General features: G+C 38.9%; 2 protein-coding genes across 3 annotated transcripts; one reads left to right on the top strand and one right to left on the bottom strand.

Moving 5' to 3' along the window:
- Positions 1 to 47: 47 nt before the first annotated feature.
- Positions 48 to 18,331, top strand: LOC141784052 (coiled-coil domain-containing protein 162-like). Its single transcript, XM_074661733.1, has 36 exons — positions 48 to 135; positions 482 to 617; positions 704 to 907; positions 1,125 to 1,457; positions 1,777 to 1,977; positions 2,405 to 2,526; positions 2,622 to 2,850; positions 2,937 to 3,139; positions 3,533 to 3,685; positions 3,885 to 3,978; positions 4,065 to 4,199; positions 4,624 to 4,760; positions 4,856 to 4,967; positions 5,050 to 5,099; positions 5,208 to 5,384; positions 5,739 to 5,850; positions 6,080 to 6,254; positions 6,374 to 6,512; positions 7,414 to 7,567; positions 7,671 to 7,766; positions 8,642 to 8,806; positions 8,995 to 9,191; positions 9,514 to 9,652; positions 9,745 to 9,865; positions 9,966 to 10,075; positions 10,441 to 10,590; positions 10,773 to 10,820; positions 11,260 to 11,427; positions 11,788 to 11,934; positions 12,246 to 12,380; positions 13,305 to 13,457; positions 14,398 to 14,607; positions 15,033 to 15,153; positions 15,621 to 15,775; positions 17,865 to 17,931; positions 18,205 to 18,331. Exons 3-35 carry the CDS (start codon positions 824 to 826, stop codon positions 17,916 to 17,918), a joined length of 4,779 nt encoding a protein of 1,592 aa, XP_074517834.1. The 5' UTR covers positions 48 to 135; positions 482 to 617; positions 704 to 823; the 3' UTR covers positions 17,919 to 17,931; positions 18,205 to 18,331.
- zbtb24 (zinc finger and BTB domain containing 24) lies at positions 18,036 to 24,080 on the bottom strand. 2 transcript variants are annotated; one of them, XM_074660173.1, is made up of 7 exons: positions 23,947 to 24,080; positions 21,578 to 22,421; positions 20,295 to 20,462; positions 19,929 to 20,012; positions 19,753 to 19,836; positions 19,583 to 19,664; positions 18,036 to 19,086 (listed from the first exon to the last, which is right to left on the bottom strand). In XM_074660173.1, the coding sequence occupies exons 2-7, from the start codon at positions 22,392 to 22,394 to the stop codon at positions 18,201 to 18,203; spliced, it is 2,121 nt and encodes a 706-aa protein (XP_074516274.1). In that variant the 5' UTR covers positions 22,395 to 22,421; positions 23,947 to 24,080; the 3' UTR covers positions 18,036 to 18,200. The 2 variants fall into 2 exon arrangements, with proteins under 2 accessions (XP_074516274.1, XP_074516273.1); XM_074660172.1 differs by lacking the exon at positions 23,947 to 24,080 and adding an exon at positions 23,680 to 23,938.
- Positions 24,081 to 24,126: the final 46 nt, after the last annotated feature.

The following is a 24,126-nucleotide window of genomic DNA, read 5'->3' on the forward strand; positions in this document are numbered from 1 at the left end:
AATTTTAATTAACATTTTTTAAAAGCAACATTTTTCTTTTTAGGAAACACATGATCAGTCGACCAGATCTAGAGGCAGAGTAAGCTACGATAAGCAGAGTTTAAAGAGTCAAACCTCAAGCGCAACAATTGAAAGGTGTGTATTACTTGAGCAGAGAACATTGCTACGTTATGAGTTTGTTTGATAATGAATTTATTGTTTTTAATCACTAAAAATGCTAAAAAATGTGAAGCTCATCATTCTATATTTAATTGTTTTGGGTTAGTTAAACTGTAGTTTAGACAAAATAAGCAAAAAGATGTTAACATGGCCTTTTGTGATAAGAATTTGTCTTTATTTTCTAATATTTTCTAGGTCTTTATTTGACCTCTTGATAAATTCATGAAAGTCCTGACATGAGCTACTTTTCACTCACCTTGGATGCAAAAATCACAGGAATATTCAGATTTCTTGTGCCTTTGTTCCCCCTTTTAAAACACAGCTGCTCCTTCGAGGACAGCCTGCAGCTCCTGAGTCTGGATGATAGTTTAGAGGAAGCAACCTCAGATCCCATCGTAACCAGAGGAGCTTACCTGTCTCTGATTCACCTGCGTCATCTCAAACTCAGACAGCTCCAGGTGAGGCAAACGGTAACACGTTTTGATGTAGCTTAGATGTTACTGGATGTTATAGGTACGTTTATCTTAACTTCCCCCGTCCACAGCGTATCTCTCTTGGGTTGCTGAACTACCTGCGCTCTGTGGAGAGGACTTTGACCTTTGACCTGGCAGGTCTGCAGCTGGAGGAAGGAGAGCTGTGCAGCACAGCGGAGGAGACAGGCTGGATGAACGCAGCCAGAGGAGGAAGAGGGGAGGCAGGAGGTCTCGGTTCGCACCAGTACAGCCACAACACTCCTGTTGACTGTAAGGTAAGAACACGTGAAAGTACACAGCAGCTGATTCCTGAAAACATGTTTGACTGGTAAATCTATCTGCTATGCATTTATGGAAACAGAAATACAATTTAACAGTTTCCAGCTTCTTAGTTTCAACCTCCAAAGCTTCTCTAAAAGGTGCAGAAATGTTCATCTGTTTATGATCTTTCCTGTTTGCATGTATACAGAATGTGACTTCTTCTTATCACAGGTCCATTGCTCAGAGTTCATGGAGTTTGCAGAGGTGGAGAACCTTCATGATTTCTACAGCGCAGAGGAGCGGTTCGTCCACACTCAGGACCAGAGGGGGTTTTACATTGTGTACGACGCTGCTCTGAAGGACCTGGAGGAGCTGGAGGACGAGCTTCTTCTAGTCGGCTCACGCTTCATCCAGAGAGACACGATTAAGAAAATGGGAAATGCAGAGACAGCCGCCACCTCGACAGCAGACATCCACACCCGGGCCAGGACAGATGTGGACCGTGTTGCAGTGCTGCTTGACTTGTGGACATGTGAGACGGAGTTTTTGGAGAGCAAAGTTCAGGTACAGTGATTAAGATGAAGACTATGGACGTGTTCTTTGGCTTTTCACGTCTCTTTATTGGCTGTCTTCTCATTTACTTAGTTGCTTCGTATGATCAGTCACTGAATGTACAGTATTTCTACACCTTTTAAAGCACTTTTAGTAAATTTGATTGCATTTTTTAGGACCAAATTTTAGATGAAATAATTTTAATGAATGAGTTTTGATGTCTTTCTTCATATTTCTTAACTGGAAATATGTATTTGTCTGTTTAATTTCAAATTTTTATGAGTCAGGTTCATAAATCAACAAGCTGTTTTGGTTTATCCTTGTTCTCCAGCTCTTGAACTGTTACTTCGAGGCCTACCAGCATGCAGCAGGGACTGAGGAGAGGTTTGCGTTGGCTCAAGTCATTACTGACATCATGCACAGTAGACCACAACTGGACCTGAACCAGGATTACTTTGTTCAGGCCTACAGAGCTGAGATCAGCTGCCTGCGAAGCCACCAGCAGCTGATCAGAGACATTTTGGACACTCAGGTGAAAACGCAAAGTCTGTAAAGGATTATGTTAATATGTGAATATGCAGAATACAAACGTATTGAATTAGAAATGCAACAGTTAGTAAATTGAACGAAATTTAATCAGCAACTATTTTGATAATCAATTAATAGCTTCAGTCAAATATTTGCTGGTTCCAGCTTCTCAAATATTCTGATTTGCCCATATCTTCGTCATATATTATCGTCAATGAAATCTTGTTTGGTTTTGAACTGTTAGTCAAACAATACAAGCAATTTAAAGACTTCATTTTGGGCTCTGGGAAGTTGTGATGGACATTTTTCAAACCAATCTCAATGTGTAAATTTCTTCTTTGATACTAATACACCTTATTTAGTTTTGTCTTGCCTATTAGTGTCATCTTTAGCTTGCATGTTGTGACAGATTGTGTTGTTCGTCTCATCAGATTGAAAAACAGCGGCAGTACCTCCAACGCATCTGGAGGGACGACCGCAAAGGCTCCGTTCATGACTTTGGCCTTCCACCAAAATACATTCCCAAACATCTGGTCTCACTTGGAGGCAGCAGGCAAGTAAATACAGAAGTCTAAATGTATTTGGTATCTTTCTTAATCTATATTTTGTTGTCTTAATACCTCCATGTTCCCCCTCTTGTGTTTGCAGCCCTGCACTAATGAACACATTCCTCCTGGAGGTTCATCCGTCCCTCTGTCTGGCTTCTGCAGTCTATCACAGCTTAGTTCAGGCTCACTCAGAGCTCTGTCAGCTGCACCGAGCCACGAGCATCACTGAGACGCTCATGCTGCGACAGAAGCTCCTGCAGCAGGCCCTGCAGAGCTGGAACCACCTGGCTTCACCCGGAGCCTCCTACAGCTCTCAGATACAGAAGGATGTAGGTTCTTCTTTTTTATTGAGAATCTATTTAAATCAATTTACAAACAATAATGAAGCAAATAACTTATTTTTCTCCTCTGTCAGTTGTTCTCAGATCTGTTTTTTGAGGACCCGATTTTGGTCCAGAAGGTGGGGCTGTCGTTAGTAAGATCTGCGGAGATGAAGGACATGACGCAGGGAAGAGAGAAACAATTGTATGCTGTGGAAACTTTCTCCAAGCTGCTGGAGCTTGTCACCATCCGCCATCGTTTGCTGGAGTCAGCCTCAGAGACCGCACATCTGGCACAGTTAAGATAACACACTTACACCAGGGGAAAAGGGGAATTTCAAAGTGACACGCGCATTTGTTTTTACATTCTCAGTATAAAATTCTGAATAAAAATCTTACCTCGCTGCCAAGAGAGGCATCAATAATACTGAGATACAGACGAGCAACAACAGAGAGCACAAAATAAACCACAAATCAGAATTTGACAGAAATACGATTATAGAATCATAACTTTCTACAACAATTAGATAAAATATCATATCATAGAGGAGTAAAGAAACCGTAAATATTCACATTTAAGAAGCTGGAATCAGAGAATTTCTTTTCTTAAAAACAACTAATCGATTAATCGTTGCAGCTCTAGTCCAGTTCAGTGTCACGTCAGACTGTAACATTCAGTAATTCTTCACAGGTTGTACAGAAACGTGGCGTCAGAGCTCGGCTTCGATGAGTTCCATCTTTATCTGAGGCCGGTTCAGTTTGAAGTCGCTGAGCAGAAAGACAAAGCCGAGCAGAGGCCTGTTTTTATCACAGCGATATTGGAAGATGACATCTCTGTAGACAGGTAAATAACTACACTGTGGCTGATCATCCAGAAGCTGTACCTGCAACGTGTTCTTTACTAATATGAAGCAGATGTTAGGATGTGTCTTGCAGGCGGACATGCATGCCCTGCCTCTCCACATGTGCTCAATTATTTCTGCTTTTCTACAAGAGCAGTGAAGTATGTTTGAAAGGGAATTAAAGTGCGCTGTCTGCTGCAGGTTCACCCCGTCCCACCTGCCTCTGAGCATCCAGGAACTGGACGAGAACCAGATCGGGAGGTTTAGCTTCAGCTCAGAGGAGGCAGTTATTCATGTAAGTTCAGATCAAATAATGGAGTTTATTAGCCAATGATTAAGCTATTACTGACTGAATGTATTTGTCTTCTTATCTCTTCACAGCTTATGAACAAACGGAGCATAGAAAACCTCCAGGTGACTCTGGCCTGTCAGGTTACACATAAAAACGCTTTGATAAGTGCTGTGAAGCTGGTTTGTCTTTGTCACTGGGCAGAGAGTGTGACGTCTTCAGCTCAGGTTTGTATTTGTTCAGTGATGGAAAATAACTAAGTACATTTACCTAAGTACAAGTACTTCTAATTCACTACATTTCAGAGGGGAATATTGTACTTTTTACGACACTACATTTATCTGACAGACAGTTACTCTTCAGATTAAGATTGAAGGGCAGCTTCCGTGCCGGTACTCCTGTCTGCTTCTCCAAACTGGGAGCATAACCCTCGTTTTTTATATTCTTTCCTTTCACATTAATCATCTCAGGACCCCTCAGATTCATCTTGTGTAATGCAGGACTATTCCTTGTAATGGAGTATTTTTACATTTATGTATTGCTACTTTTACTTAAGTAAAGGATCTGAATACTCCTTCCACCACTGGTATTGTTCACACATAAATAAACTGCTGTTCAAATATTTTAGTTTGTTTTCCAATTTATTCTCAGAGTGAAGTCGCTCGTCATTCTGATAAAGATGTGAAATTGGACTCCAAACCTGGAAGCAACACCAACACCCTGCAGGAAAAATCAAACTCTCCACCCTCCAAAGGCTCAGCAAGAACTCCCACCACTGACAAGGAGAGGTAATTGTCCCCACTTGAAGAACAAATTAATCTGGCGATGATTAACGGCGCTTTAGTGCTGGCTCTTTAATAAACAGTCTTGTTTGTTACTCCAGGCTGATGGAAGCTTTCGTGTCCATCCAGCTGGAAAAAGTGGGTCTGCGTGACGAGATGCTGAATTCATTTGTGAAGAAGAAACAGGCCGTGGGGGGTCTTATAAAAACCGCAGTGAGTTGCACACAGTCACTGAGCAGGATGATAAGTGTGATTGGCTGCCCGTGAAGTAAAATTAATTTCTCTCACACCGCAGGAGGAAGCAGCAAAGATCAAAAGGAGCCTCATAATCGACTTTCTCAAGAAGTATGTCCATGAAAATCATTCCTTTAGATACAAGACAGGACAGGTTTTTCTCTATAAGTCACTCTAGATAAGAGCATGTTGGAGGTAAATCTGTGTGTTTCTCCTCAGATTCAGCACACAGATATCTCAGTATTGTGTGAGAGCACAGATTGTGGCATATTACCACAGTCTAACCTTCCTTTTGGACGACATCCCCTCCATCCGTCAGTCCCACTTCATGATTGGAAAAGCAAACGAGCCCAAAGTCATTTTGGATTCAGGAGTTAACCTTTGCCCCGACCCCAGGTACAACCAGCTTGAATTTTATGTGTTATTAATGTGCAAAATAGAAGAATAACTGTATTCACTGATGAAAAGAGCAACGCTTGCACACGGACTCCAAAGCCCAGATTAATTTAAACAGACCCAGTCAGATTGTTGCCAGGTTAAAATGTTTGAAAATGGTTTTAACACACCCATAAACATACCAACAGGCTGAAAGCTTCTATAATGAACACCCTATTAAATATGTAACCCAAAGGGTACTACACCAGACAATCTCCACACATATTCATCGTATTTGTCTGTTTACGTACACTAACAATACATTTATGTTTTTACGGTTTCTGAGAGATTGATCACACCTTTCTCTCCAAATAGGACCTTTCAGTGTCGGCCCCAGCAGTTACTGTCTGCAGACGGCAAAACTGTCCTCAACTTGTGGTACATCCCCCACTTCTCTGAAGTGCTACACGTGTTCAAAAGTGTTTCGGTGAGACGCTTAAACTCATATTTGAGACTATTAATACAGCAGCACAACATATGATGAATTTAGCTGCTTTCACTTTCACGCTTTTCTCAAGACCATGAATTAGTTTGAATGCAGAGATGTGTTTGTTTTGTAGTATTTTAGTGCTTGCTTTTGTCCTCCTGGGTCAAATGTTATAAACCACACAAATGTCTTTTATTTTCTTCTCAATAATTTGCTCTGAATTTAACAGGTGTGTGTCGCAGCTCTCCATCACACTCTGCAGATAGTTTCAGCTCTTCATGACATCATTTATTACCTGGTTAGTTTCTCCCGATTGGGAAACACAGAAAACTCTGGTAACTGCAGAAGAGGACAGGAAACATCGGGTTCACTTGCAGCTGACTGGGGCGGCGCTGAAGGCATCGGTAGGTGGATCTTGTTAACAAAGCATCACACCTGCCCATTTGTAAATATTAGTACTAATAGTAAAAAATGTTTGCGTATTCTTTTTATTCTTATCACTGTGACCCTTTGTGCTGTACAGGAGCAGAGCTGCTGGAGATCCAGCGTCAGGTCGACCGTCTGTCTGATCCCAGCAGCCCAGAGTCGGTCGGCCGTCTGCTGCAGCTGCGCAGGCAGGTCGTCCTCCTGCAGTTTGACACCGCTGTGAGACACCTCATCAGGTCAGTGAGGAGTAAACGCACTTCATCATGGAGTTGAGCCATGTTTCATCTCTCTCTCTGCCCTCACTGACTTTCTATCACACATTATTTAAAAGCACTTGTGCATAGGGCTGTCCTCGACCAAAGAAATTCTTGGTCGACTGACACTCATACGATTTTGACGACAAATAGATTAGTTGATTTAATCGACAGATCTGTTAAACTGAGTTTCTCCACAAAGAATCACACAAAAGCACCACTTTCAATCTTGTGTTTACCAGAGATAGGCTCGTAAGTTTCTTGGAAATAAGTCATTCAGCACGAAGAAAGCATAAAAAATGATTAATTAACTAAAAACATCTTAGGTGACTAAAACCAAAACAACTGATTAGTTGACTAATCGACTAAGAGAGACTTCTGCAATTGCTGATCCATTTTCATATTTTGCTTTCTTGTTGGTGGTTTGTTTTGTTATGCTAGCATGTCAACTGTCCCTTTGGCTGTGCTACTTATGGACTTTTGGAGCATTAATGGATTTGCGATTTTCCACAGTAATCATTCACAAAAAGACGTGTCTCTCTTCCAGGCCATAAAAAAAATTCAAAAGGAGTCCAAATTTAGCTTCATATCATCCCACTTCCTTCTTGCTCAGGGCAACCTAAAGTTTCCCAATTGAACTTTATACAAAACCTGGTAGTAACAAAGTAGTAATGAACATTATTATTAAATCGTTGGTTGATGTTTGGTCAGTTTTTAACACCTGATATTGCATGAAATGTAATACTGTTTGGGTGCCCTGGTGGCCTAGGGGTTAAGGCGCAGACCATGAAACACAAACATCACATTTCTTGTCTTCTCTTTACTATTCTAATAAAGGACAAATATTAAATGGTCAGACTTTCCCCTTTCTGTCATGTTTCAGGGAGGTGTTCCTCTCCTCTGGTGATGTTGCTTCTTACCAGAGTGTGAGTGACAACATGTTGACCGCTCTCCCCCCGATGAGCGACAGTATCCAGACTAATGTGTTCAGTCTCACGCTGCCTGTGCCTCCACCTCTAGAGACTCGAGGCTGTCAGGTTAGTTTTTAATATCATATATCAGTTTAAAGTATAAATACTACATGTCAAAATGAGAGGAAATCTATTTCATTATATTTGCCTCATGATGTTTCCTCTGCAGGCACAGAAGATGTTTCCATGGAGAAGTTTCATAGCCTGTCATGGATTGTTCCCTCTGGATGTTTGGGACGTCCCTCCCATCGAATATTGCATGCAGGTTAGTATGTTTTTTATCTCTTAATAGTGTGACCTAAGGATGGCAATGTAAAGTTTCTTCATTGACTACATTGCTATGACATTTGAGGAAAATATTCTGAGTCCCCAGATGATACCTGATGACACCCTTTACCACTATTATCAGGACAAAACATGTACACAACAAATATTAAATTCTAGCACACAGATTGCTTTGAAATAAACACACAATCACACTCCCTAGATGATGATGAAGAACACTTACCATTAGCGAAGCTTATACCCCTCAGGACAAATTGCCAATGTTGTACACAAGATATCTCATCATCTAACAGAATGGTTGTTATGAAGCTCGCTGAGCACATTACCCTTTTTACATTTTATATATATATCTTTAATATATTTTTGTATTTTTCATTATGCTTTTGGGTTGTCGTACGTCCGTCCGTTCCATTCTTGTGAACGCGATATCTCAGGAACACCTGGAGGGAATTTCTTCAAATTTGGCACAAACGTTCACTTGGACTTAAAGATGATGAACTGATCAGAATTTGGTGGTCAAAGGTCATTGTGACCTCAAAAACACGTTTGTGCGATAGCTCAATAATTTAAGTTCTATTTCACACAAATGTCTAACAGGATAAAATGATGAAGTGATGACATTTTGGACAGACATGGATGTAACCTGGTTTTACCTTTACTTTGCTTTTTAATTAATATTTTTGGATTCTCAAATTGATTTAACTTCAAATGTTATCTGAAACATTGAACTGCATCTATTGGAAGGTGACTTAGAGAGATTAAAAACACCTCGTATTAATTGTATGTCTTTATGGAGAGATAAACAAACAAGGTCTACTAAAGATAATAATACAGATGAGTTGTGTTTGTCTGCAGCTGTGTCTGAGTGGTCTGAGTGATCGCAGCAGACTGCAGGCCAATGCAGCAATCCTCGGTGTGTCGCTGCTCATGGAGGACGTCCTGAACAGTGGAAGAGAGGCAGAGCCTGTTTGTCTCCATGGCAACAGGGATGACCTTCTGCACGATGGAAAGCCTGATGAAGTAAAATACTGTTTTATTAGTTGCAAATTCATGATTAGGCAGGCAAACGAGACAAGCTTTAATTATCTGTAAATGCAAACTGTAAATAATTACTTTAATGTATCTACAAGGCTGCTTATGGCTATAAACCCGCACAGTTATTATTATTGTAGGTCACATTATGTAACCATGTTTTGTCTTTGTTTTAGAAAGCTGTAGAAGAAACGAAGAAGACTTGTGTGACAGTTCCTCTTCAGGATCCAGTCAGAGTCCAGTCTGTGCTGAAAGGTTTCCTCCTGCTGACGAAGCAGCTTCAGGTGTTCAAGGAGAGCTGGGCTCGAAGACGTTTTGGTGCTGAAACGTTCAGGACGCCCAGTTTGTACCAGCAGTTTGTGAAACTCTACAGGTACTGTGAGAAGGATTTTATAACATTCAGACAGCTTGTATGTAGGTTTGCTTGGCCTTTGTTGATAAATATCAGAGCACTACCACCTGGTAAGAGGCCCCGGGGTAGACCCAGAACACGCTGGAGAGATTATATATCTCGTGTGGCCTGGGAACGCCTCGGGGTCCCCCAGGAAGAGCATGCAAATGTTGATGGGGAGAGAGATGTCTGGAATACCCTGCTGAACTGGTTGCCCCCGCGACCAGGCCTGGTACCCAAAAGAGTAATTGTTTTAAATACACTATTTAATCCCATATTTAAATTGGCTGTACTTCTTTTACAGAGCTGAAATCTTTTACCCCAGTATGAGAGCTCTGGCTCAACAAATGGGTAAGGAGCGGGACTATGAGGTCTTAATATCTGGCAGCCAGTCTCTCCTGCCTCCCCCTGGAGCTTCAGAGGTTGATGTGAAAGCCTGGCAGGTACAGTACAACTACTTAACTACATCAAATATTCTCTTGTGTATTCTTAATAAAACCTCATGACCTTGTAAAATACACTGTCATCCACTCAGCTTCACAAACTGCTGGAGAGCACCGAGTGTGACATGATCAGAGCGGTGCAGAGGAAGATTAACAGAGAGCTGACGCTGGTGGTTTCAGAGCGAACTCGACAGGACACAGGCCTCCCTACGGGTATCAAGAAAACACTAAATCTACCTTTAAGCACTGCATTAATATAAAACAAAAAATAATAGAATTGGTGTTACAATAATGACTTTCTGTGTGTTGTCAGAGCTGTGGAAGAAAGCCCCACTGAAGTACAGTTTGTCCCCTGAGCGGCCGCAGATTGTGGAAACGTTCATCCAGCAGCTGATGGAGGGAGCTGAAGAGGCCGACGGACAGGTACAATGTAGGCCAAATGATGCACAATAACTACACTATGTCTTCCTGCAAATACCTGCTAATAACATGCTGCAATTGTATTCTCTTACATAGAAAAATATTTTCTTTTATAAATATAAGTACTTTAATTAATACGCCTTAATTTTTCACCTTTTCTTATCTTTACTCCTCCAATATGGTAAACAAAGTATTGCTGATAAAAAATAATCTCTTGGATTCAATCTCTAATTACAGTTTTAGTGAGGTAACTAGAAATTGTACTCTGTATTCCTATACTCTTACATTTGCTTTCCAGTTTTGTTACATTCACTGTACAGAAGTTTCTACGCTGAGTAATAAGACTCCTGGGTGTTTCTTTCCTTCAGCTGACGGTCTCTCAGGATCACCTCCAGCAGTGTCTCACTCACCTCGGCTGTTCTCTGACGGAGCGAGAGCGTCGCAGCTTTCTGCTTTACTCGCAGTTTTATGAACAAATCCTGCAGCAGCAGACTCAGCTCCTGTATCAGAGAGAACAGGTACATGTGGGGATTATCACCCCATCATACAATAAAGTGTATTTTATTGGCTGCTTATGGAGACATCATTTATTTACATTTTTGCGTATGTGTAATAACTTTCATTAGATTGACGACTCACTGAATCATGACTGTATTATTCTGTAATATGTTGTCTGATACTCTTCTATTTTTAACCTCAGGATTTAAAGAATCTTGAAGACTCTCAAACAAGCAACTCTCACAAAGAGGTAACTACTGTCATTACAAAATGTGGCTCATATCGTACTATCACAATAATGTGAGATAAAGTGACTTAAATCCTTAAATCTGAGGTTTATACTGAACTCTGGGGATTTGTGCTGAGCTGCTCACACATAAGCCACGATGGTAGCAGGGCTCAAGGAATGCAATGCTGGTCAGTTAGTGCAGAGGGAAATAAATAATAATAACTAGTGTCTGTATCTCACCAATTGATTACCTTGAAATATTGCACAGTATTTGGACAATGCCTTGTCATTATGAAAACATATTGAGTCCTACTGTAATTGGCATTTCCCCTTGTCTAACACTTCATGACAGAAAACCTTTAAACTCGCTGTATCACCGAATTCCCGTCTGCCTCAGCTGTAACTTGAAATCAAGGCAAACAAGTGCCTTCCTAAAAATAAACAATGTTATGTTCCACAGGTGGATGTCGTATGTCGTGGGATGATGTTGGAGATGTCAGCGCTGCAGGCACGAGTTGCTCATCTGGAAGAAGAGAAGAGAACTCTGGAGGAGCAACTCGGTCTCAAATTCAAAGAACGCTACGACCCTTTGGTCCGACACCTCTTCTCCACCTGCATCCAGCTAAAGGTGGGAAATTTGATCTGTAACATTTTACCCAAAACAAAAGTGTAATATCTGCAGCAATGAAGGACATATCATATCATCTCTGAGTGTTGCTGGTTTTACAGTGCATGTGGCTCAATTAGTTAAAACTCATTCTATTAAAAGTATTTTTTTACATTGTTAATACTGTAATCCATACTTTTTAAAAACGTTCCTACATGTAGGACTATGTTTTAAAACGGTGACGTTCTAAAAGTAAATTTGCTCTATCAAATATCAGCTGTTTGTGGCTGCATTTGTCCAATTCCCAGGTTCCATCTTAATTTTAATCTAATTCATTCCTTGAGCTGGTTAAAAGTTGTATTTGTCCTCATTGTATCTCAGGCCCAGCTTGACGAGTACCACCATCAGATGGAGCAGGATGTGAGTGAGATGGTGAGCAGAATAAGACGGGAAGGAGTGGACCGGATCATCAAACTCAGGAAGAAGTACGGCTGCACGAAAGACAATGATGAGCTTACACAGTTAAAGGTACCGTAAGACAGAGAGCGCAAGAATCTGGACTTACAAAAGGAAACAGGGGTTTGGCTTTGCATGTATAATGTACAATAGCTTATCAATTTTGTTGAGGAAAACAAAAATACAGCATTTTTCATGCAAGAATTGAATGTTTACATTTATTGATTGAATTTATTTGATGATTAAAAATACAGAATAACTCCCTAAGTAGCTTATGTGTTAAGACTGTCAACCTTTTCCCCTTGAAACATGTTCAAAACTATTTTATAATTCCTGCTCATGACCATTTTAAACACACCAGTGTGCCCTACCTGTCTTGTTAGAAAGAAGACGTCCATGACTTGAGCCTGGAGAACAGCCGGCTGACTGCTCTGCTCTGTAAACAGAAGGCTCTGAGCTGCTGGAGGCAGGCGGTCGACCAGGAGAAACTCCACCGACAGCTGCTTCAAACTCAGCAGGTCAGCAGGAATATTCAATACTCACAAATCAAATTCATCCCCCCGCAGGAAGACAACAGTGTGTTGAGTTTAAGAGAACTCCAGGAATCAAAAGCTTGTGTTTGCTCTTGCGCTGTGTTGTGTCCTTTCATTACACACTCTTATCAAGTTAACTTTGACTCATTTTATTGTTGTAATATCTGATGATGTCAAAAGCATAATTGAATACATCTATAGTAATATAGTTAAATATGCTTAATTGATTAACACAAGCTTCATGTTTCCCCTTAACTTTTGCAATCAGTTGAAAAAGAAAATTCATTTTGCTCTCATTTATCTTTTACTGGATATTTTCTATTTTCAACTTTTTTTAGTTGTACCACACTTAGGTCAATTATGTAATTCACATTTTATGCCTCAATTTTTTTATTTTCATTGTTGCTTATATATCATAGTATGCATACTGTACTATTAATCTTTTCATGATATTTTTAAGGGATGCTACACTATGACTTGATTTTTCTTTTTTTACTTGGCATATTATACTATGGTTTTTTAAAATTACATTTTTATGACATAATATACTACAACTTTTGACGTTTTTTATGGTATACTATACGTTTTTTTTTATTTGTTTTTTTTACTTTGTGTCTAAAATACTTTTTTGTTTTATTATTTATTTAATTAACTGATTGGAAGTGAAGGACAATAAAATCGTATTTTTCTTACAATACGTTATATTTTTGATCTATTTATTTATGCATTAAATTATACTTTTGACTGATCAGATAGCTTCTTTGCAATATTTGTCACTCCATACTCCCCCCTTCTGAATTTTTTTTTTTTTTTTAACCATCTTTATTTCATTGTGTCTGAACTTTTTGTGTTTATCCTACTGCCATATAATTAACATAAAACTTTTTCAACATTTTTCATTCTGTCCAGAGGGAGGTTAGCTGTCGCAGCGAGGCCCTCAGAGTGAAGATGACATCAGAGGAGGAGGTGGTAATCCTGCAGGAGGAGCTGCAGGTCGTGAGGACGGTGTTGATCCGCTGTCAGGCCGAGTGCAGCAGCACCAAGAAGCTGCTCAGTAGGAAGGTACGTAAAGTCTCATTCACACCTCACTGCTGCTCAAACATGAACATCAATTGTAGAGCAAAACCTACACACAGATTTCTAGAATCTAAGTTTAAAAAATGTAGGTAAAACAACAATTCATTGAAAACCACAGTGTTTCTTACAACTGAACTATCTACTTATTCACTATAAATTAAGCCTATTGTGGAGGAAAGTATGTGTCTTCAAATGATACTGACTTTAAAGGTACTATCTCTCTCTCTCTTACGTCTTGACGAAGTTTTATATTTAACATTAACAGCTCAAAGGAAACTTTTGGATTTGGGGCACTTGTGATTAGAGTGCCGCAGGAATAGTATCTTTAAAATGCACCTAGAAAGAGTGTATACTAAAAATGTGCTGTGCTGTCAGAACTTACGTCTGCAACAAATTATTCTTTTCACTATCGATTAATCTACTACTTATTTTAGCGATTTATAGATTAATTGTTGGTCTATAAAATGTCAGAAAATTGTGAAAAATCCCAATTTCCCAAAGCCCATAATGACTTATTTATATGTATTGTTTTGCCCGACCAACAGTCCAAAACTCAAAGATAATCAGATTACTATCATACAATAGTAGAAAATAATCACATTTTATAATCAATTAATCATCAAAGTTGTTTGTAACAGCTGCAGTAAGCCTAAATAACAAAGTGTAGTTGTAAATGACAATAGATTTGCTGTATTTGAAGTATTTTAGTACTGTAGGCAACTACCACATTATGGTGGTGTGAGGTCTTCATCTGGGTTCCCTCTCATTAAACATTTTGCTCCTATAGATTCATATAAAACTCTACAGTGAAGTGTGCAAAGACATTTTAAATTGTCATCATGTCAAACGCTGAGAGGCAAAGAAACTATGAAGCTTGCCAAGTGCAACTTGGATGTTTTTTAACTAAATACCCACCGATACACAGACTGAGGAGCTCCAGGTGGTCAGGCATCAGTCTGCACGGGAGGCCCGCAGCAGGCAGGAGCTGGACAGCTATCGAGTGCAAAGCCTGGAACAAATGCGAGCCGACATGGAAGACCGAGAGACACAGCTCAGGGGGCTCAGCGAGCAGCTGGACAGAGGCAGCAGGATGAACCAGTTACACCGACAACGCAGTGCCAAAGAGATCAGACAGGTCTGTAAACTATCTTCATTTGACCAATGTGTGTGTGTTGGTGCACAAATAATTACAGACTGCACAGGAGTGTTTTTCTCGAAGTTGTCCTGTGAAAACCATGAACTGTAACTCTAAAACTGTTTCATGAGCTCAACAAAAAAAGGCCTTTTTCAGCTTGGTGACGATGCACTCTTCAGATAATCCAATGGGTTTTTAATGGTTTGTTCATTTTAAGAAAGTGATCACCAAAGATATTACATGTTCATCCTGAGGGGGGCATGAATGTCTGTACCAAATTTAAAGGCTATCCATCCAAAAGTTAAAGAGACATTACTCTCAACAAATATTTAATTCTGGACCAAAGTGGTAAACAAACCAACTGGTCAAATAATAAAAAGTATACCTCTAACATGTTTTCTGTTGCACCTGTTGTGTGGATCTAGGTGAGGGGCCAGCTACAACAGGAGCTCGGCATCAAGCAAGAAGCCTTCCAGCGAGTGGATAGACTGCAGGACCAGGTGAACGACATGGAAGCAGCATTCTCCAGATGCACTTCTACAACAGGTACACATGAACAGAGATAGACTATATGATAGAGCCTCCTTGTGCCTCTCGATACTGGTCAGTTTCTCAGATTAACTGTCTTTCATGAGAGTTATTCCATTTGCTTCAAATTATTTGACCTAACATTTCACTCCCAGTTCTATCACAGGGCAAAGCAGGACTTATTACATTTTGTCAGTGAGCAGACTGAGCACTACAAAGTCCCTCAGCAGTTACTGTACTGACCACAATATTTTAGTCTTACTTTCATCTCAGAACAGTGAAATGATAATCTGCAAAAAGTAATCTCTTGTGAGATGTACCTTGATTTGTAGCTGCTCATGCGGTTCAGGAGTAAAATTAAAACCATCATGTCATCCAGAAACTCATAACTTTTTGTGATGACATTTCAAATTCCATTATATATTGTATTTTCACCCTGCAGCGTGGAGCAGTAAAGCTCAGTTTCTGTTATTTTTCTGTCTCAGGTCTACGCAGGGCCAGTCAGCAGCAGCAGTCTGCCTTGCAGCTCAGCAGCCTCACAAACTACACCACACTTCAGGACTTTGTTACAGAGCCTCGACACCAGAGAGCAGAAACAGCCAGGAGCCGCTCTTACACAAGAATGGACAGACGTAAAGCAGTGAGTGAACCTGAGAATCACAGTGTATTTTAAAAAATTTAACTAAATTTTGAACTCCTAAGTGCTGTAGTTAAGTGTGGTGAAGAGGGCATGCTCAAAATATAAAAAAGTCATAGTATAGTATGTCATAAAAAAATGCAATAATAAAGTCATAGTATAGCATGTCTGGAAAAAAAAGAAAAAGTCAGTATAGCATATTGAAAAAGTTCATGAAAAAAAGTAGCTTGTGTCGAAAAAAAAGGCATAGTATAGTACGTAAAAAAAAAGTCATAGAATAGTATGTCGAAAAAAAAGTCATAGTGTAGTATGTCGAAAAAAAAGTCAGTGTAGTATGTCGAAAAAAAAGTCATAGTGTAGTATGTCGGAAAAAAATGTATAGTATGTCGAAAAAAAGTCATAGTATAGTATGTTGAAAAAAAAGTCATAGTAGTTTGTCGAAAAAAAAGTCGAAAAAAGTCATAGTATGGTATGTTGAAAAAATGAAAAAAAAAATCATAGTATAGTATGTCGAAAAAATGAAAAAAAGTCATAGTATAGTTTTTCGAAAAAGTGAAAAAAAAGTCATAGTATAGTATGTCGAAAAAAAAGTCATAGTATAGTTTGTCGAAAAAAAAGTCGAAAAAAGTCATAGTATGGTATGTTGAAAAAATGAAAAAAAAAATCATAGTATAGTATGTCGAAAAAATGAAAAAAAGTCATAGTATAGTTTTTCGAAAAAGTGAAAAAAAAAGTCATAGTATAGTATGTCGAAAAAAAGTCATAGTATAGTATGTTGAAAAAAAAGTCATAGTATAGTACATCGAAAAAATGAAAAAAGTCATATAGTATGTCGAAAAAGTGAAAAAAAAGTCAGTATAGTTTGTAAGAAAAGTCAGTTTTTTCGAAAAAATAAAAAGTCATAGTATGGTTTTCTCGAAAAAATGAAAAAAAAGTCATAGTATAGTTTGTTCGAAAAAATAAAAAAAAAGTCATAGTATGGTTTGTAGAAAAAGTGAAAAAAAGTCATAGTATAGTTTGTCAAAAAGGTATAGTATATCGGAAAAAAAGTCATAGTATAATAAGTCGAAAAAATAAAAAAAAAGTCATAGTATGTTGAATAAATAAAAAAAAAATCATTGTATAGAATGTCAAAAAAAGAAAAAGTCATAGTATAGTTTGTCGGAAATTTAAAAAAAAGCCATAGTATGCATGTCGAAAAAGAAAAGTCATAGTATAGTATGTCGAAAAAGTAAAAAAACAAGTACACATACCAAAATGTTAAACTTTTAAAAATATATAAACATCTACAATTTCACGACAACTGTGTAAGATCATGTGACATGATTCTAAACTCCAGAACGGCTCCAAAAAGGGATCTTGTTAAGATTTTGTCAACTACAGTTTCAAACATCAGGAATGAACTTTAAGCTCAACAAATTACTAATGATGTACAAAAATAGCTTGTGTGAAAATATACAACGCAAATTTGTTTCAATTTACTTGCAATTTTTAGGCTTTCGCGGGCATCATATGAAACTAGAAAACCTAAAGAATCTATTGGTACCAACCATGTCATACTAGCTTGTTGAGAAGGTTAAATAACGCTCCACACTTACCCTAAATTTTGGTGAGAAAAAAATTTCAAAGGTGGTCCCTTGACCTCTGACCTCAAGATATGTGAATGAAAATGGGTTCTATGGGTACCCACGAGTCTCCCCTTTAATGCCCACTTTATGACAATCACATGCAGTTTGGGGCAAGTCATAGGCAAGTCAGCACACTGACACACTGAAAGCTGTTGTTGATTTGATGCACATGACTTGAGCATATTTTTATGCTAAATGCAGTACCTGTGAGGTTTCTGGACAATATTTGTCATTGTTTTGTGTTCTTAATCAATTTCCAATAATAAATATATACTGTACATATGTTTGCATAAAGCAGCATATTTGTCCACTCCCATGTTGATAAGAGTATTGAATACTTGACAAATCTCCTTTTGAGGTACATTTTGAACAGATCATTTTTGATTAATCGCTATTAAATAATTGAATTGATTGACAGCCCAACATAAAACGCTTGGATAAATCAGTCTTTGTTGTTCTTTCAGGATCCGTCTCGACTGCGTGTCCGGACTGCTGAGACATCGTTACCTGACCTGTGAGATTCACCCCCGGGTAGGAACACCAACTTTTTTAGCAGCTGTTTTTCTCTTCTAAATGTTGATACACTATTGAATCTCAGGAGTTACTGTGTGTGAACTAAGACATAATAATCATCATTTGTTGTTCAACAAGGCATTTTTATTATCCAGTATATTTATGAACGTCATGTAGCACCATTATACTCTACAAATTGCATATATTTAGTTTTACTGCTGTGTATTGTTGGTCTTAGATTAATTAATGTACCGTAGCAGCGTTATCAGTCTGCATTTGGCCCCCACTCAGCTCTCCTGCGGCAGCCCGGTGGTGTACAGGTAGGAGACGGTGCCTGCCTGGATCTGAAACGTTTGTCCCTGGATGTGGTGGCTGGAGATCTGCTCACTGGTCTGGCTGATGGAGATGGGCTGGCTGCTCTGGCTGCTGATGTGAATGGCCTGCTGGCCGTGTTGCTCTCTGCTCACCTGCCCCTGCGACGTGTCCTGAGTGACAGCCAGCTGCTGGATCGGCTGGTGCATCACCTGCAGCTGCTGGACGGGTCGCTGTGCGATGTGAAGGGGCTGCGGTGGACCGTGGTGGGCCTGTAGGTGCTCCATCGCCTCTTTACTCAGAGTGATGACGTGCATCTGCTCAGGCTGGTGCGTCATTTGGCCCTCCAGCATACTGATAGTCTGAATGTGAGGGCTCTGGTCCACCACGCCGCCCTGAGTGACCAGCGCCACATTCTGCACGTTTCCTGCCGACTGGGTGAGGAGGGTGAGCCTGGAGTGGGCCGAGTCCGTCGTCTCCCCCTCTGCGGTGATGATGCTGATCTCCTGGTTCTGACCCGGCACAAAGTTAATGTTGTCCACGTCTCCCGTCACCACCAGCTGGATCTCCTGTTCAGAGCTGGAGGGCAGCTGGTACTGCTGCAGCTGCAGGATGTTACGCACCTCCTCTGGTGGTGCCGCCACAGCGTCCGCTACATCTGATGAGGCGTCTGTTGTCGCAGCCATTTCCTTGTTGTGGGATTTGGTGTGTGTTTTCAGATTGTCCAGGCGGGTAAATGAGAGGCTGCAGGAGGAGCAGGTGAAGGGTTTCTTCCCTGAGTGAGAGGCGACATGTCGTCGTCTCGCGCTGGGGTCAGAGAAGGATTTGTTGCAGATGCCGCAGTCGTATGGCTTCTCTCCTCTGAAAAAAGACATTTTGATCAGGTGTTTTGAAGTGGGCTTGTATGAGGTACATAGTCATATTATCTACAGTAGATGACGGTCGGCACGCCCCCAGTTTGGAGAAGCAGAACGGAGTTACTGCACGGAAGCAAGCAATGTACGGGGACGGCAGCAAAACGTATTTTAGCCACCTAAAAAAATTCAATATCAGTTTAAGTGATGTATTCAGAATATTTTCACCGCTTTATTTTGCTGTCAGACAGCCCTTTCTGACGGGGAACTGAAGATATTGTATCCATCTCTCTCACCAAAGCCACCAGACTCCATTGAAAAAACCTGTAACCTCGTAATTTGATACTTTAAATATATTTTTCTGATAATTCGTATTTTTACACTGTTGTATTGGTGCTTTTACTTAACGGATCTGAATACTTCTTCCTCCTATGTTGATCTCTGTTGAGTCTGAATCAATTAAAGCTGTTAAATGGAACCTTGTGTTGTATTTATTAACTCACCTGTGAATCCTGATGTGAGTCTGCAGCGTGCTCTTGGCTGTAAAACACTTCCCACAAATCTCACAGGTGAAGGGCTTCTCACCTGTAAGGATATTAATAATGTCATTAATTGCTTCCACATATTACAGATCCACAGTACTGTATAGTTTCACTAGCTTGTCTGACTCTACCTGTATGAGTCCTCAGGTGCTTCTTCAGCTGAGCCGTGTCCATAAACTTGTGTTGACAGTGAGCACATTCTGGTAATGATTTGCCTTTAATTTAGAAAAAAGAACAAGGAATACATTATCAATCATTTAGAGTGATTATATTACAATGAACCTGCTGCTGTTGAAGTGATTCTCACCTGTATGAACTCTGTAATGGCTCTTAAGTTGCCTCCTCTGAGTGAAGGTCTTTCCACATTTATCACAGGTGAAGGATTTGTCTCCTAAGGATGCAGGTAGAGAGAAATCATTTATAGTAGAGAACAAAACACTGACAGACTATAGACTTTGTTGATTAATGGGAATACATTTTAACACTTAAAATAAAGTTTTCAGATTCAAAATATGACTAATAACAAACCTAGAATTTTCTCGCTTAAAAGAGAATAATGTTTCCAGAATTTAATTTGATGTACATTTCTGACGGATGCATTAAAGATGGGGGAAAGGTAATCATCAGAAAATAATATACAGTACACAGTAACTTGATAAAGTTGATCAGATACCTTCATGGAGGTTCATGTGCTCTTGTAGAGCGTGTTTGGTGGAGAGCGCTTTGGAGCAGACGGTACAGACAAACGGCTTTTCTCCGGTGTGCATGCGCTGGTGAACCAGCAGCGTGTGCTTCTGGGTAAAAGCCTTTCCACAAACCAGGCACCGAAAGGGCTTCTCTCCTGCAGAAACAATGATGAAATACAGGAAGTGAATGCAGTATCACCTACAGGGTAGCAACACAGAGGTTGATTTGATCAGTGTTGAGAGACAGATACTCCAACTTCACACTTTTCCCTTTTCCTGATATAATCGAACATCTGTGATGTGATTAAATCTGTAACACATAAGTCCAAATAAATGTTTGCAGTTGGAAGCGTCTATTTTTTTTATGGCATACCATACTATGACTTTTTTTAATTAAATTTATATTATGATATACTATACAATTTTTATGAAGTTTATGACATAACATAGTATGACTTTATGCCAATTTTATGGCATATTATTTTTTGACATACTATACTATGACTGTTTTAAATTGTTTTTTCCACATGCTATGACTTTAATAGATTTTTTCGACATACTGTACTATGACTTTTTAATTAATTTTTTCGACATACTATACTATGATTTTTTATAAACTATTTCAACATACTATACTATGACTTTTTTTTTCTCGACATGATAAACTGACTTTTTAAATTTTTTTCAACATGCTATACTATGACTTTTTAATTAGTTTTTTTCGACATACTGTACTATGACTTTTAGGATTTTTTTCAATATACTATACTATGACTTTTATGACTTTTCGGCATACTATGACTTTTTTCAATACACTATACTATGAATTATTTTTTCGACATGCTACACTAGGACTTTTCTCGACACTTTCTGGCACACTGTACAATGACTTGACATTTTTATGAGATAACATACTATGCCTTCATCATCATCTTTCATGGCATACTATAACTTTTTTATGAAATTTGTATGGAATACTATACTTTTTTATGATATACTAAACCATTTTATTGATATTTGTATGGCATATTATGTACTTACTTTTTCGTCTTATACTTTTTATGACATACTATGCTATGATTTAAAAAAAAAAAAACTTTTTATGGCATACCATACTGACTTTTTGACATTTTTATGGCATAGTATACAATGACTTTTAAAAAAACTTTTTTATGACTTACTATTATATGACTTTTTTTTTTCTTTTTTACATTTTTAAGGCATACTGTACTATGACTTTTTTAAAATCATAACTCAAAAGGCAGCTTACCTGTATGAGTCCTCTGATGAATCTTTAAGAAGAGGTGGTTTTTGAACACTTTGCCACAGTCCTCACATCTGGCCTCAGTGTCGGGGTATTTCCTCTTCCTGCCTCTCTTCCCAGGCTCTTCACTGCCTGCTGTGTCGCTGTCCACCTTGTAGCTCTTGTATTTCACAGGTGGCCTGATTTTGCGTTTGCTCTTCCTTGCGTTGGCTCCTGAGTTACAATGTGCATCGTCTTTAGTTTGTGACTCCATCACTACACAGTCCATATCTGCAGCCAGTCCCTCCTCTGAGCTCTCACATGGAGCACTTCTCCCCTCCAGCTCTGTTACAAGCACATTCTTCTTTGGCCGTCCTCTTTTGCGTTTCGACCGATCTGGCACCTCGGTGATATCTGCCTTTACCTCCCCATCTCTAATCGCTGCAGTAGAGTGTGTGAGTTCAGTGAGCACCTTGACAAGGTCGCTGACCTCCATAAGACGAGCCGTGGCCAGAATCTGCTCTGTGGCGCTCTCCTCCACAGACACCTGGGCGCTGTAGATGAAATCCAGCACTGCTGCAAACATCTTAGCTGCCATACCATCCAGCCGGTAGGTCGACTGACTGACCCGATCTTCTGCCGTGAACATGAGGGAGAAGTACTCGCTGCTGGCTGCCAGCAGGGCTTTGTGCGCCTTGAAGTGCACGTCTTCCACAACAAGAGTGATGTCACACAGGAGGTCCCTTTTCCGGAGCTTGTCGAATTTGCTCAGGATGCTCTGCTTATGTGAATCTGAACGAAGGGCGACGAGTGATGAGGTCCTCTCTGTTGCTTTCTGAGACATCTTCTCCTCAAATGATCACGCCTGTTCCTGCAGGGAATGAAAATACATTCTCTATTAAAACAGGTTTATAGTGCACAAGACTGAAGAAACAAACAAACAGGTACAATACACTTTTTTTTTCTCCACAATTGTGCATTTCAGTTTACAACTTTTACTACCTAATCAATGTAGGGCTGCAATTTAGGATTATTTTCATTGTCGATTATTTTCTCAATTAATTGATTAATTGTTTTTTAATTATTAATTATTAATCGTCTATAAAATGTATAAAATGCGAAAAATGTGGATCAGTGTTTCCCAAAGCCCAAGATGACGTCCTTAAATGTCTTGTTTTGTCCACAAATCGAAGATATTCAGTTTACTGTCATAGAGGAGTAAAGGAACAAGAAAATATTCACATTGATTACTTTTTTCGAGATACTATACTATGATTTTTTTTATAACTTTTTTTCCAACATGCTATACTATAATTTTTTACTTTTTTCGGCATACTATACAATGACTTTTTATGACTTTCTTATATTTTGAACATATACTATGACTTTTTTTTTAACTTTTCTTTCAACATACTATACAATGACTTTTTTTATTGCTTTTTTTTCGACATGATATACAATGACTTAGATCTTTTTTTTACATACTATACTATGACCTTTTGATTTTTTTTACATACTATACTATGACTTTTTTTTAATTATATTTTGGACATACTATACTATGACTTTTTTATGACATACTTACATTAAAGAAATTATATCAAATAAATAAAAAATAAATAATAAAAATAAATAAAAGGGAAAATTAAACAAGAGTAAATAAATGAATACAAAGATAAATAAATAAATAAATAAATAAATAAGCAAATTAAAATAAAAATATAAATTTTATCACATTTTATCAATTCATTAATGGCTATATTTATATTTAATATTATTTGTATTACATTTAATGACATTTATTAATTTATCGGATTTATTGATTGATTTTGGCAGGTTCCATCCTCCATAGCAAGCAAGTGTAGTCTATGAAAGTAGGTCCAAAACACAAATTAATAGTATAAAAGTTAGAAAAGGAATTCACACATTTTTATTGAAAAGCTGGAAACAGTGTTTGGCTTTAGTTTAACTCAGAGAAATATAAACGATTAAATGATTAGTGAAATTGTTTGCTGATCGATAAATTAAGCTTGCAACTGTGTTATTTACATGACTATACCTTTAACAACACGGTGCATGGCTTTCAACAAAGTGTTTTGCACGGTCTACCACATTCATACAAAGTTTACCTGCAGATGTTTGGTCTCATAACTCTGATAAACTCTGATAAACTCTGCAGCTCAGAGCAACCTGAAGGTTAGCAGCAAGCTAACTTCCATCGTCCTAGCAAAGAAACAGGCCAAAAGCTAACAGAGATAGTAAAGTGAGCGGCTTAAATAACGTGTTAAGATAACAACGCTTCACTAATGTTTCTGTTTGTGACGAGATCCAACTAGCTTTTAGCACACGAACAGCGTGGTAACTCATATAGTAGTAGTGAGCTTTAAGGACCGTACCTTCTACTGTGTTTGAACCGTGAATGTGGATGAGTTATCGCGAGATGTGTGATTTCAGACGAGACTTTAGTCTCAGTTGATCTACCAGTGATGGGAATTCCGGCTCTTTTTAGTGAATCAGATCATTTGGCTCAGCTCACCAAGAAGAGCCGGCTCTTTCAGCTCCCAAACGGCTCTTCG

This window comes from Sebastes fasciatus, chromosome 15 (genome assembly GCF_043250625.1).
Source record: "Sebastes fasciatus isolate fSebFas1 chromosome 15, fSebFas1.pri, whole genome shotgun sequence".
Lineage (NCBI taxonomy): Eukaryota > Metazoa > Chordata > Actinopteri > Perciformes > Sebastidae > Sebastes > Sebastes fasciatus.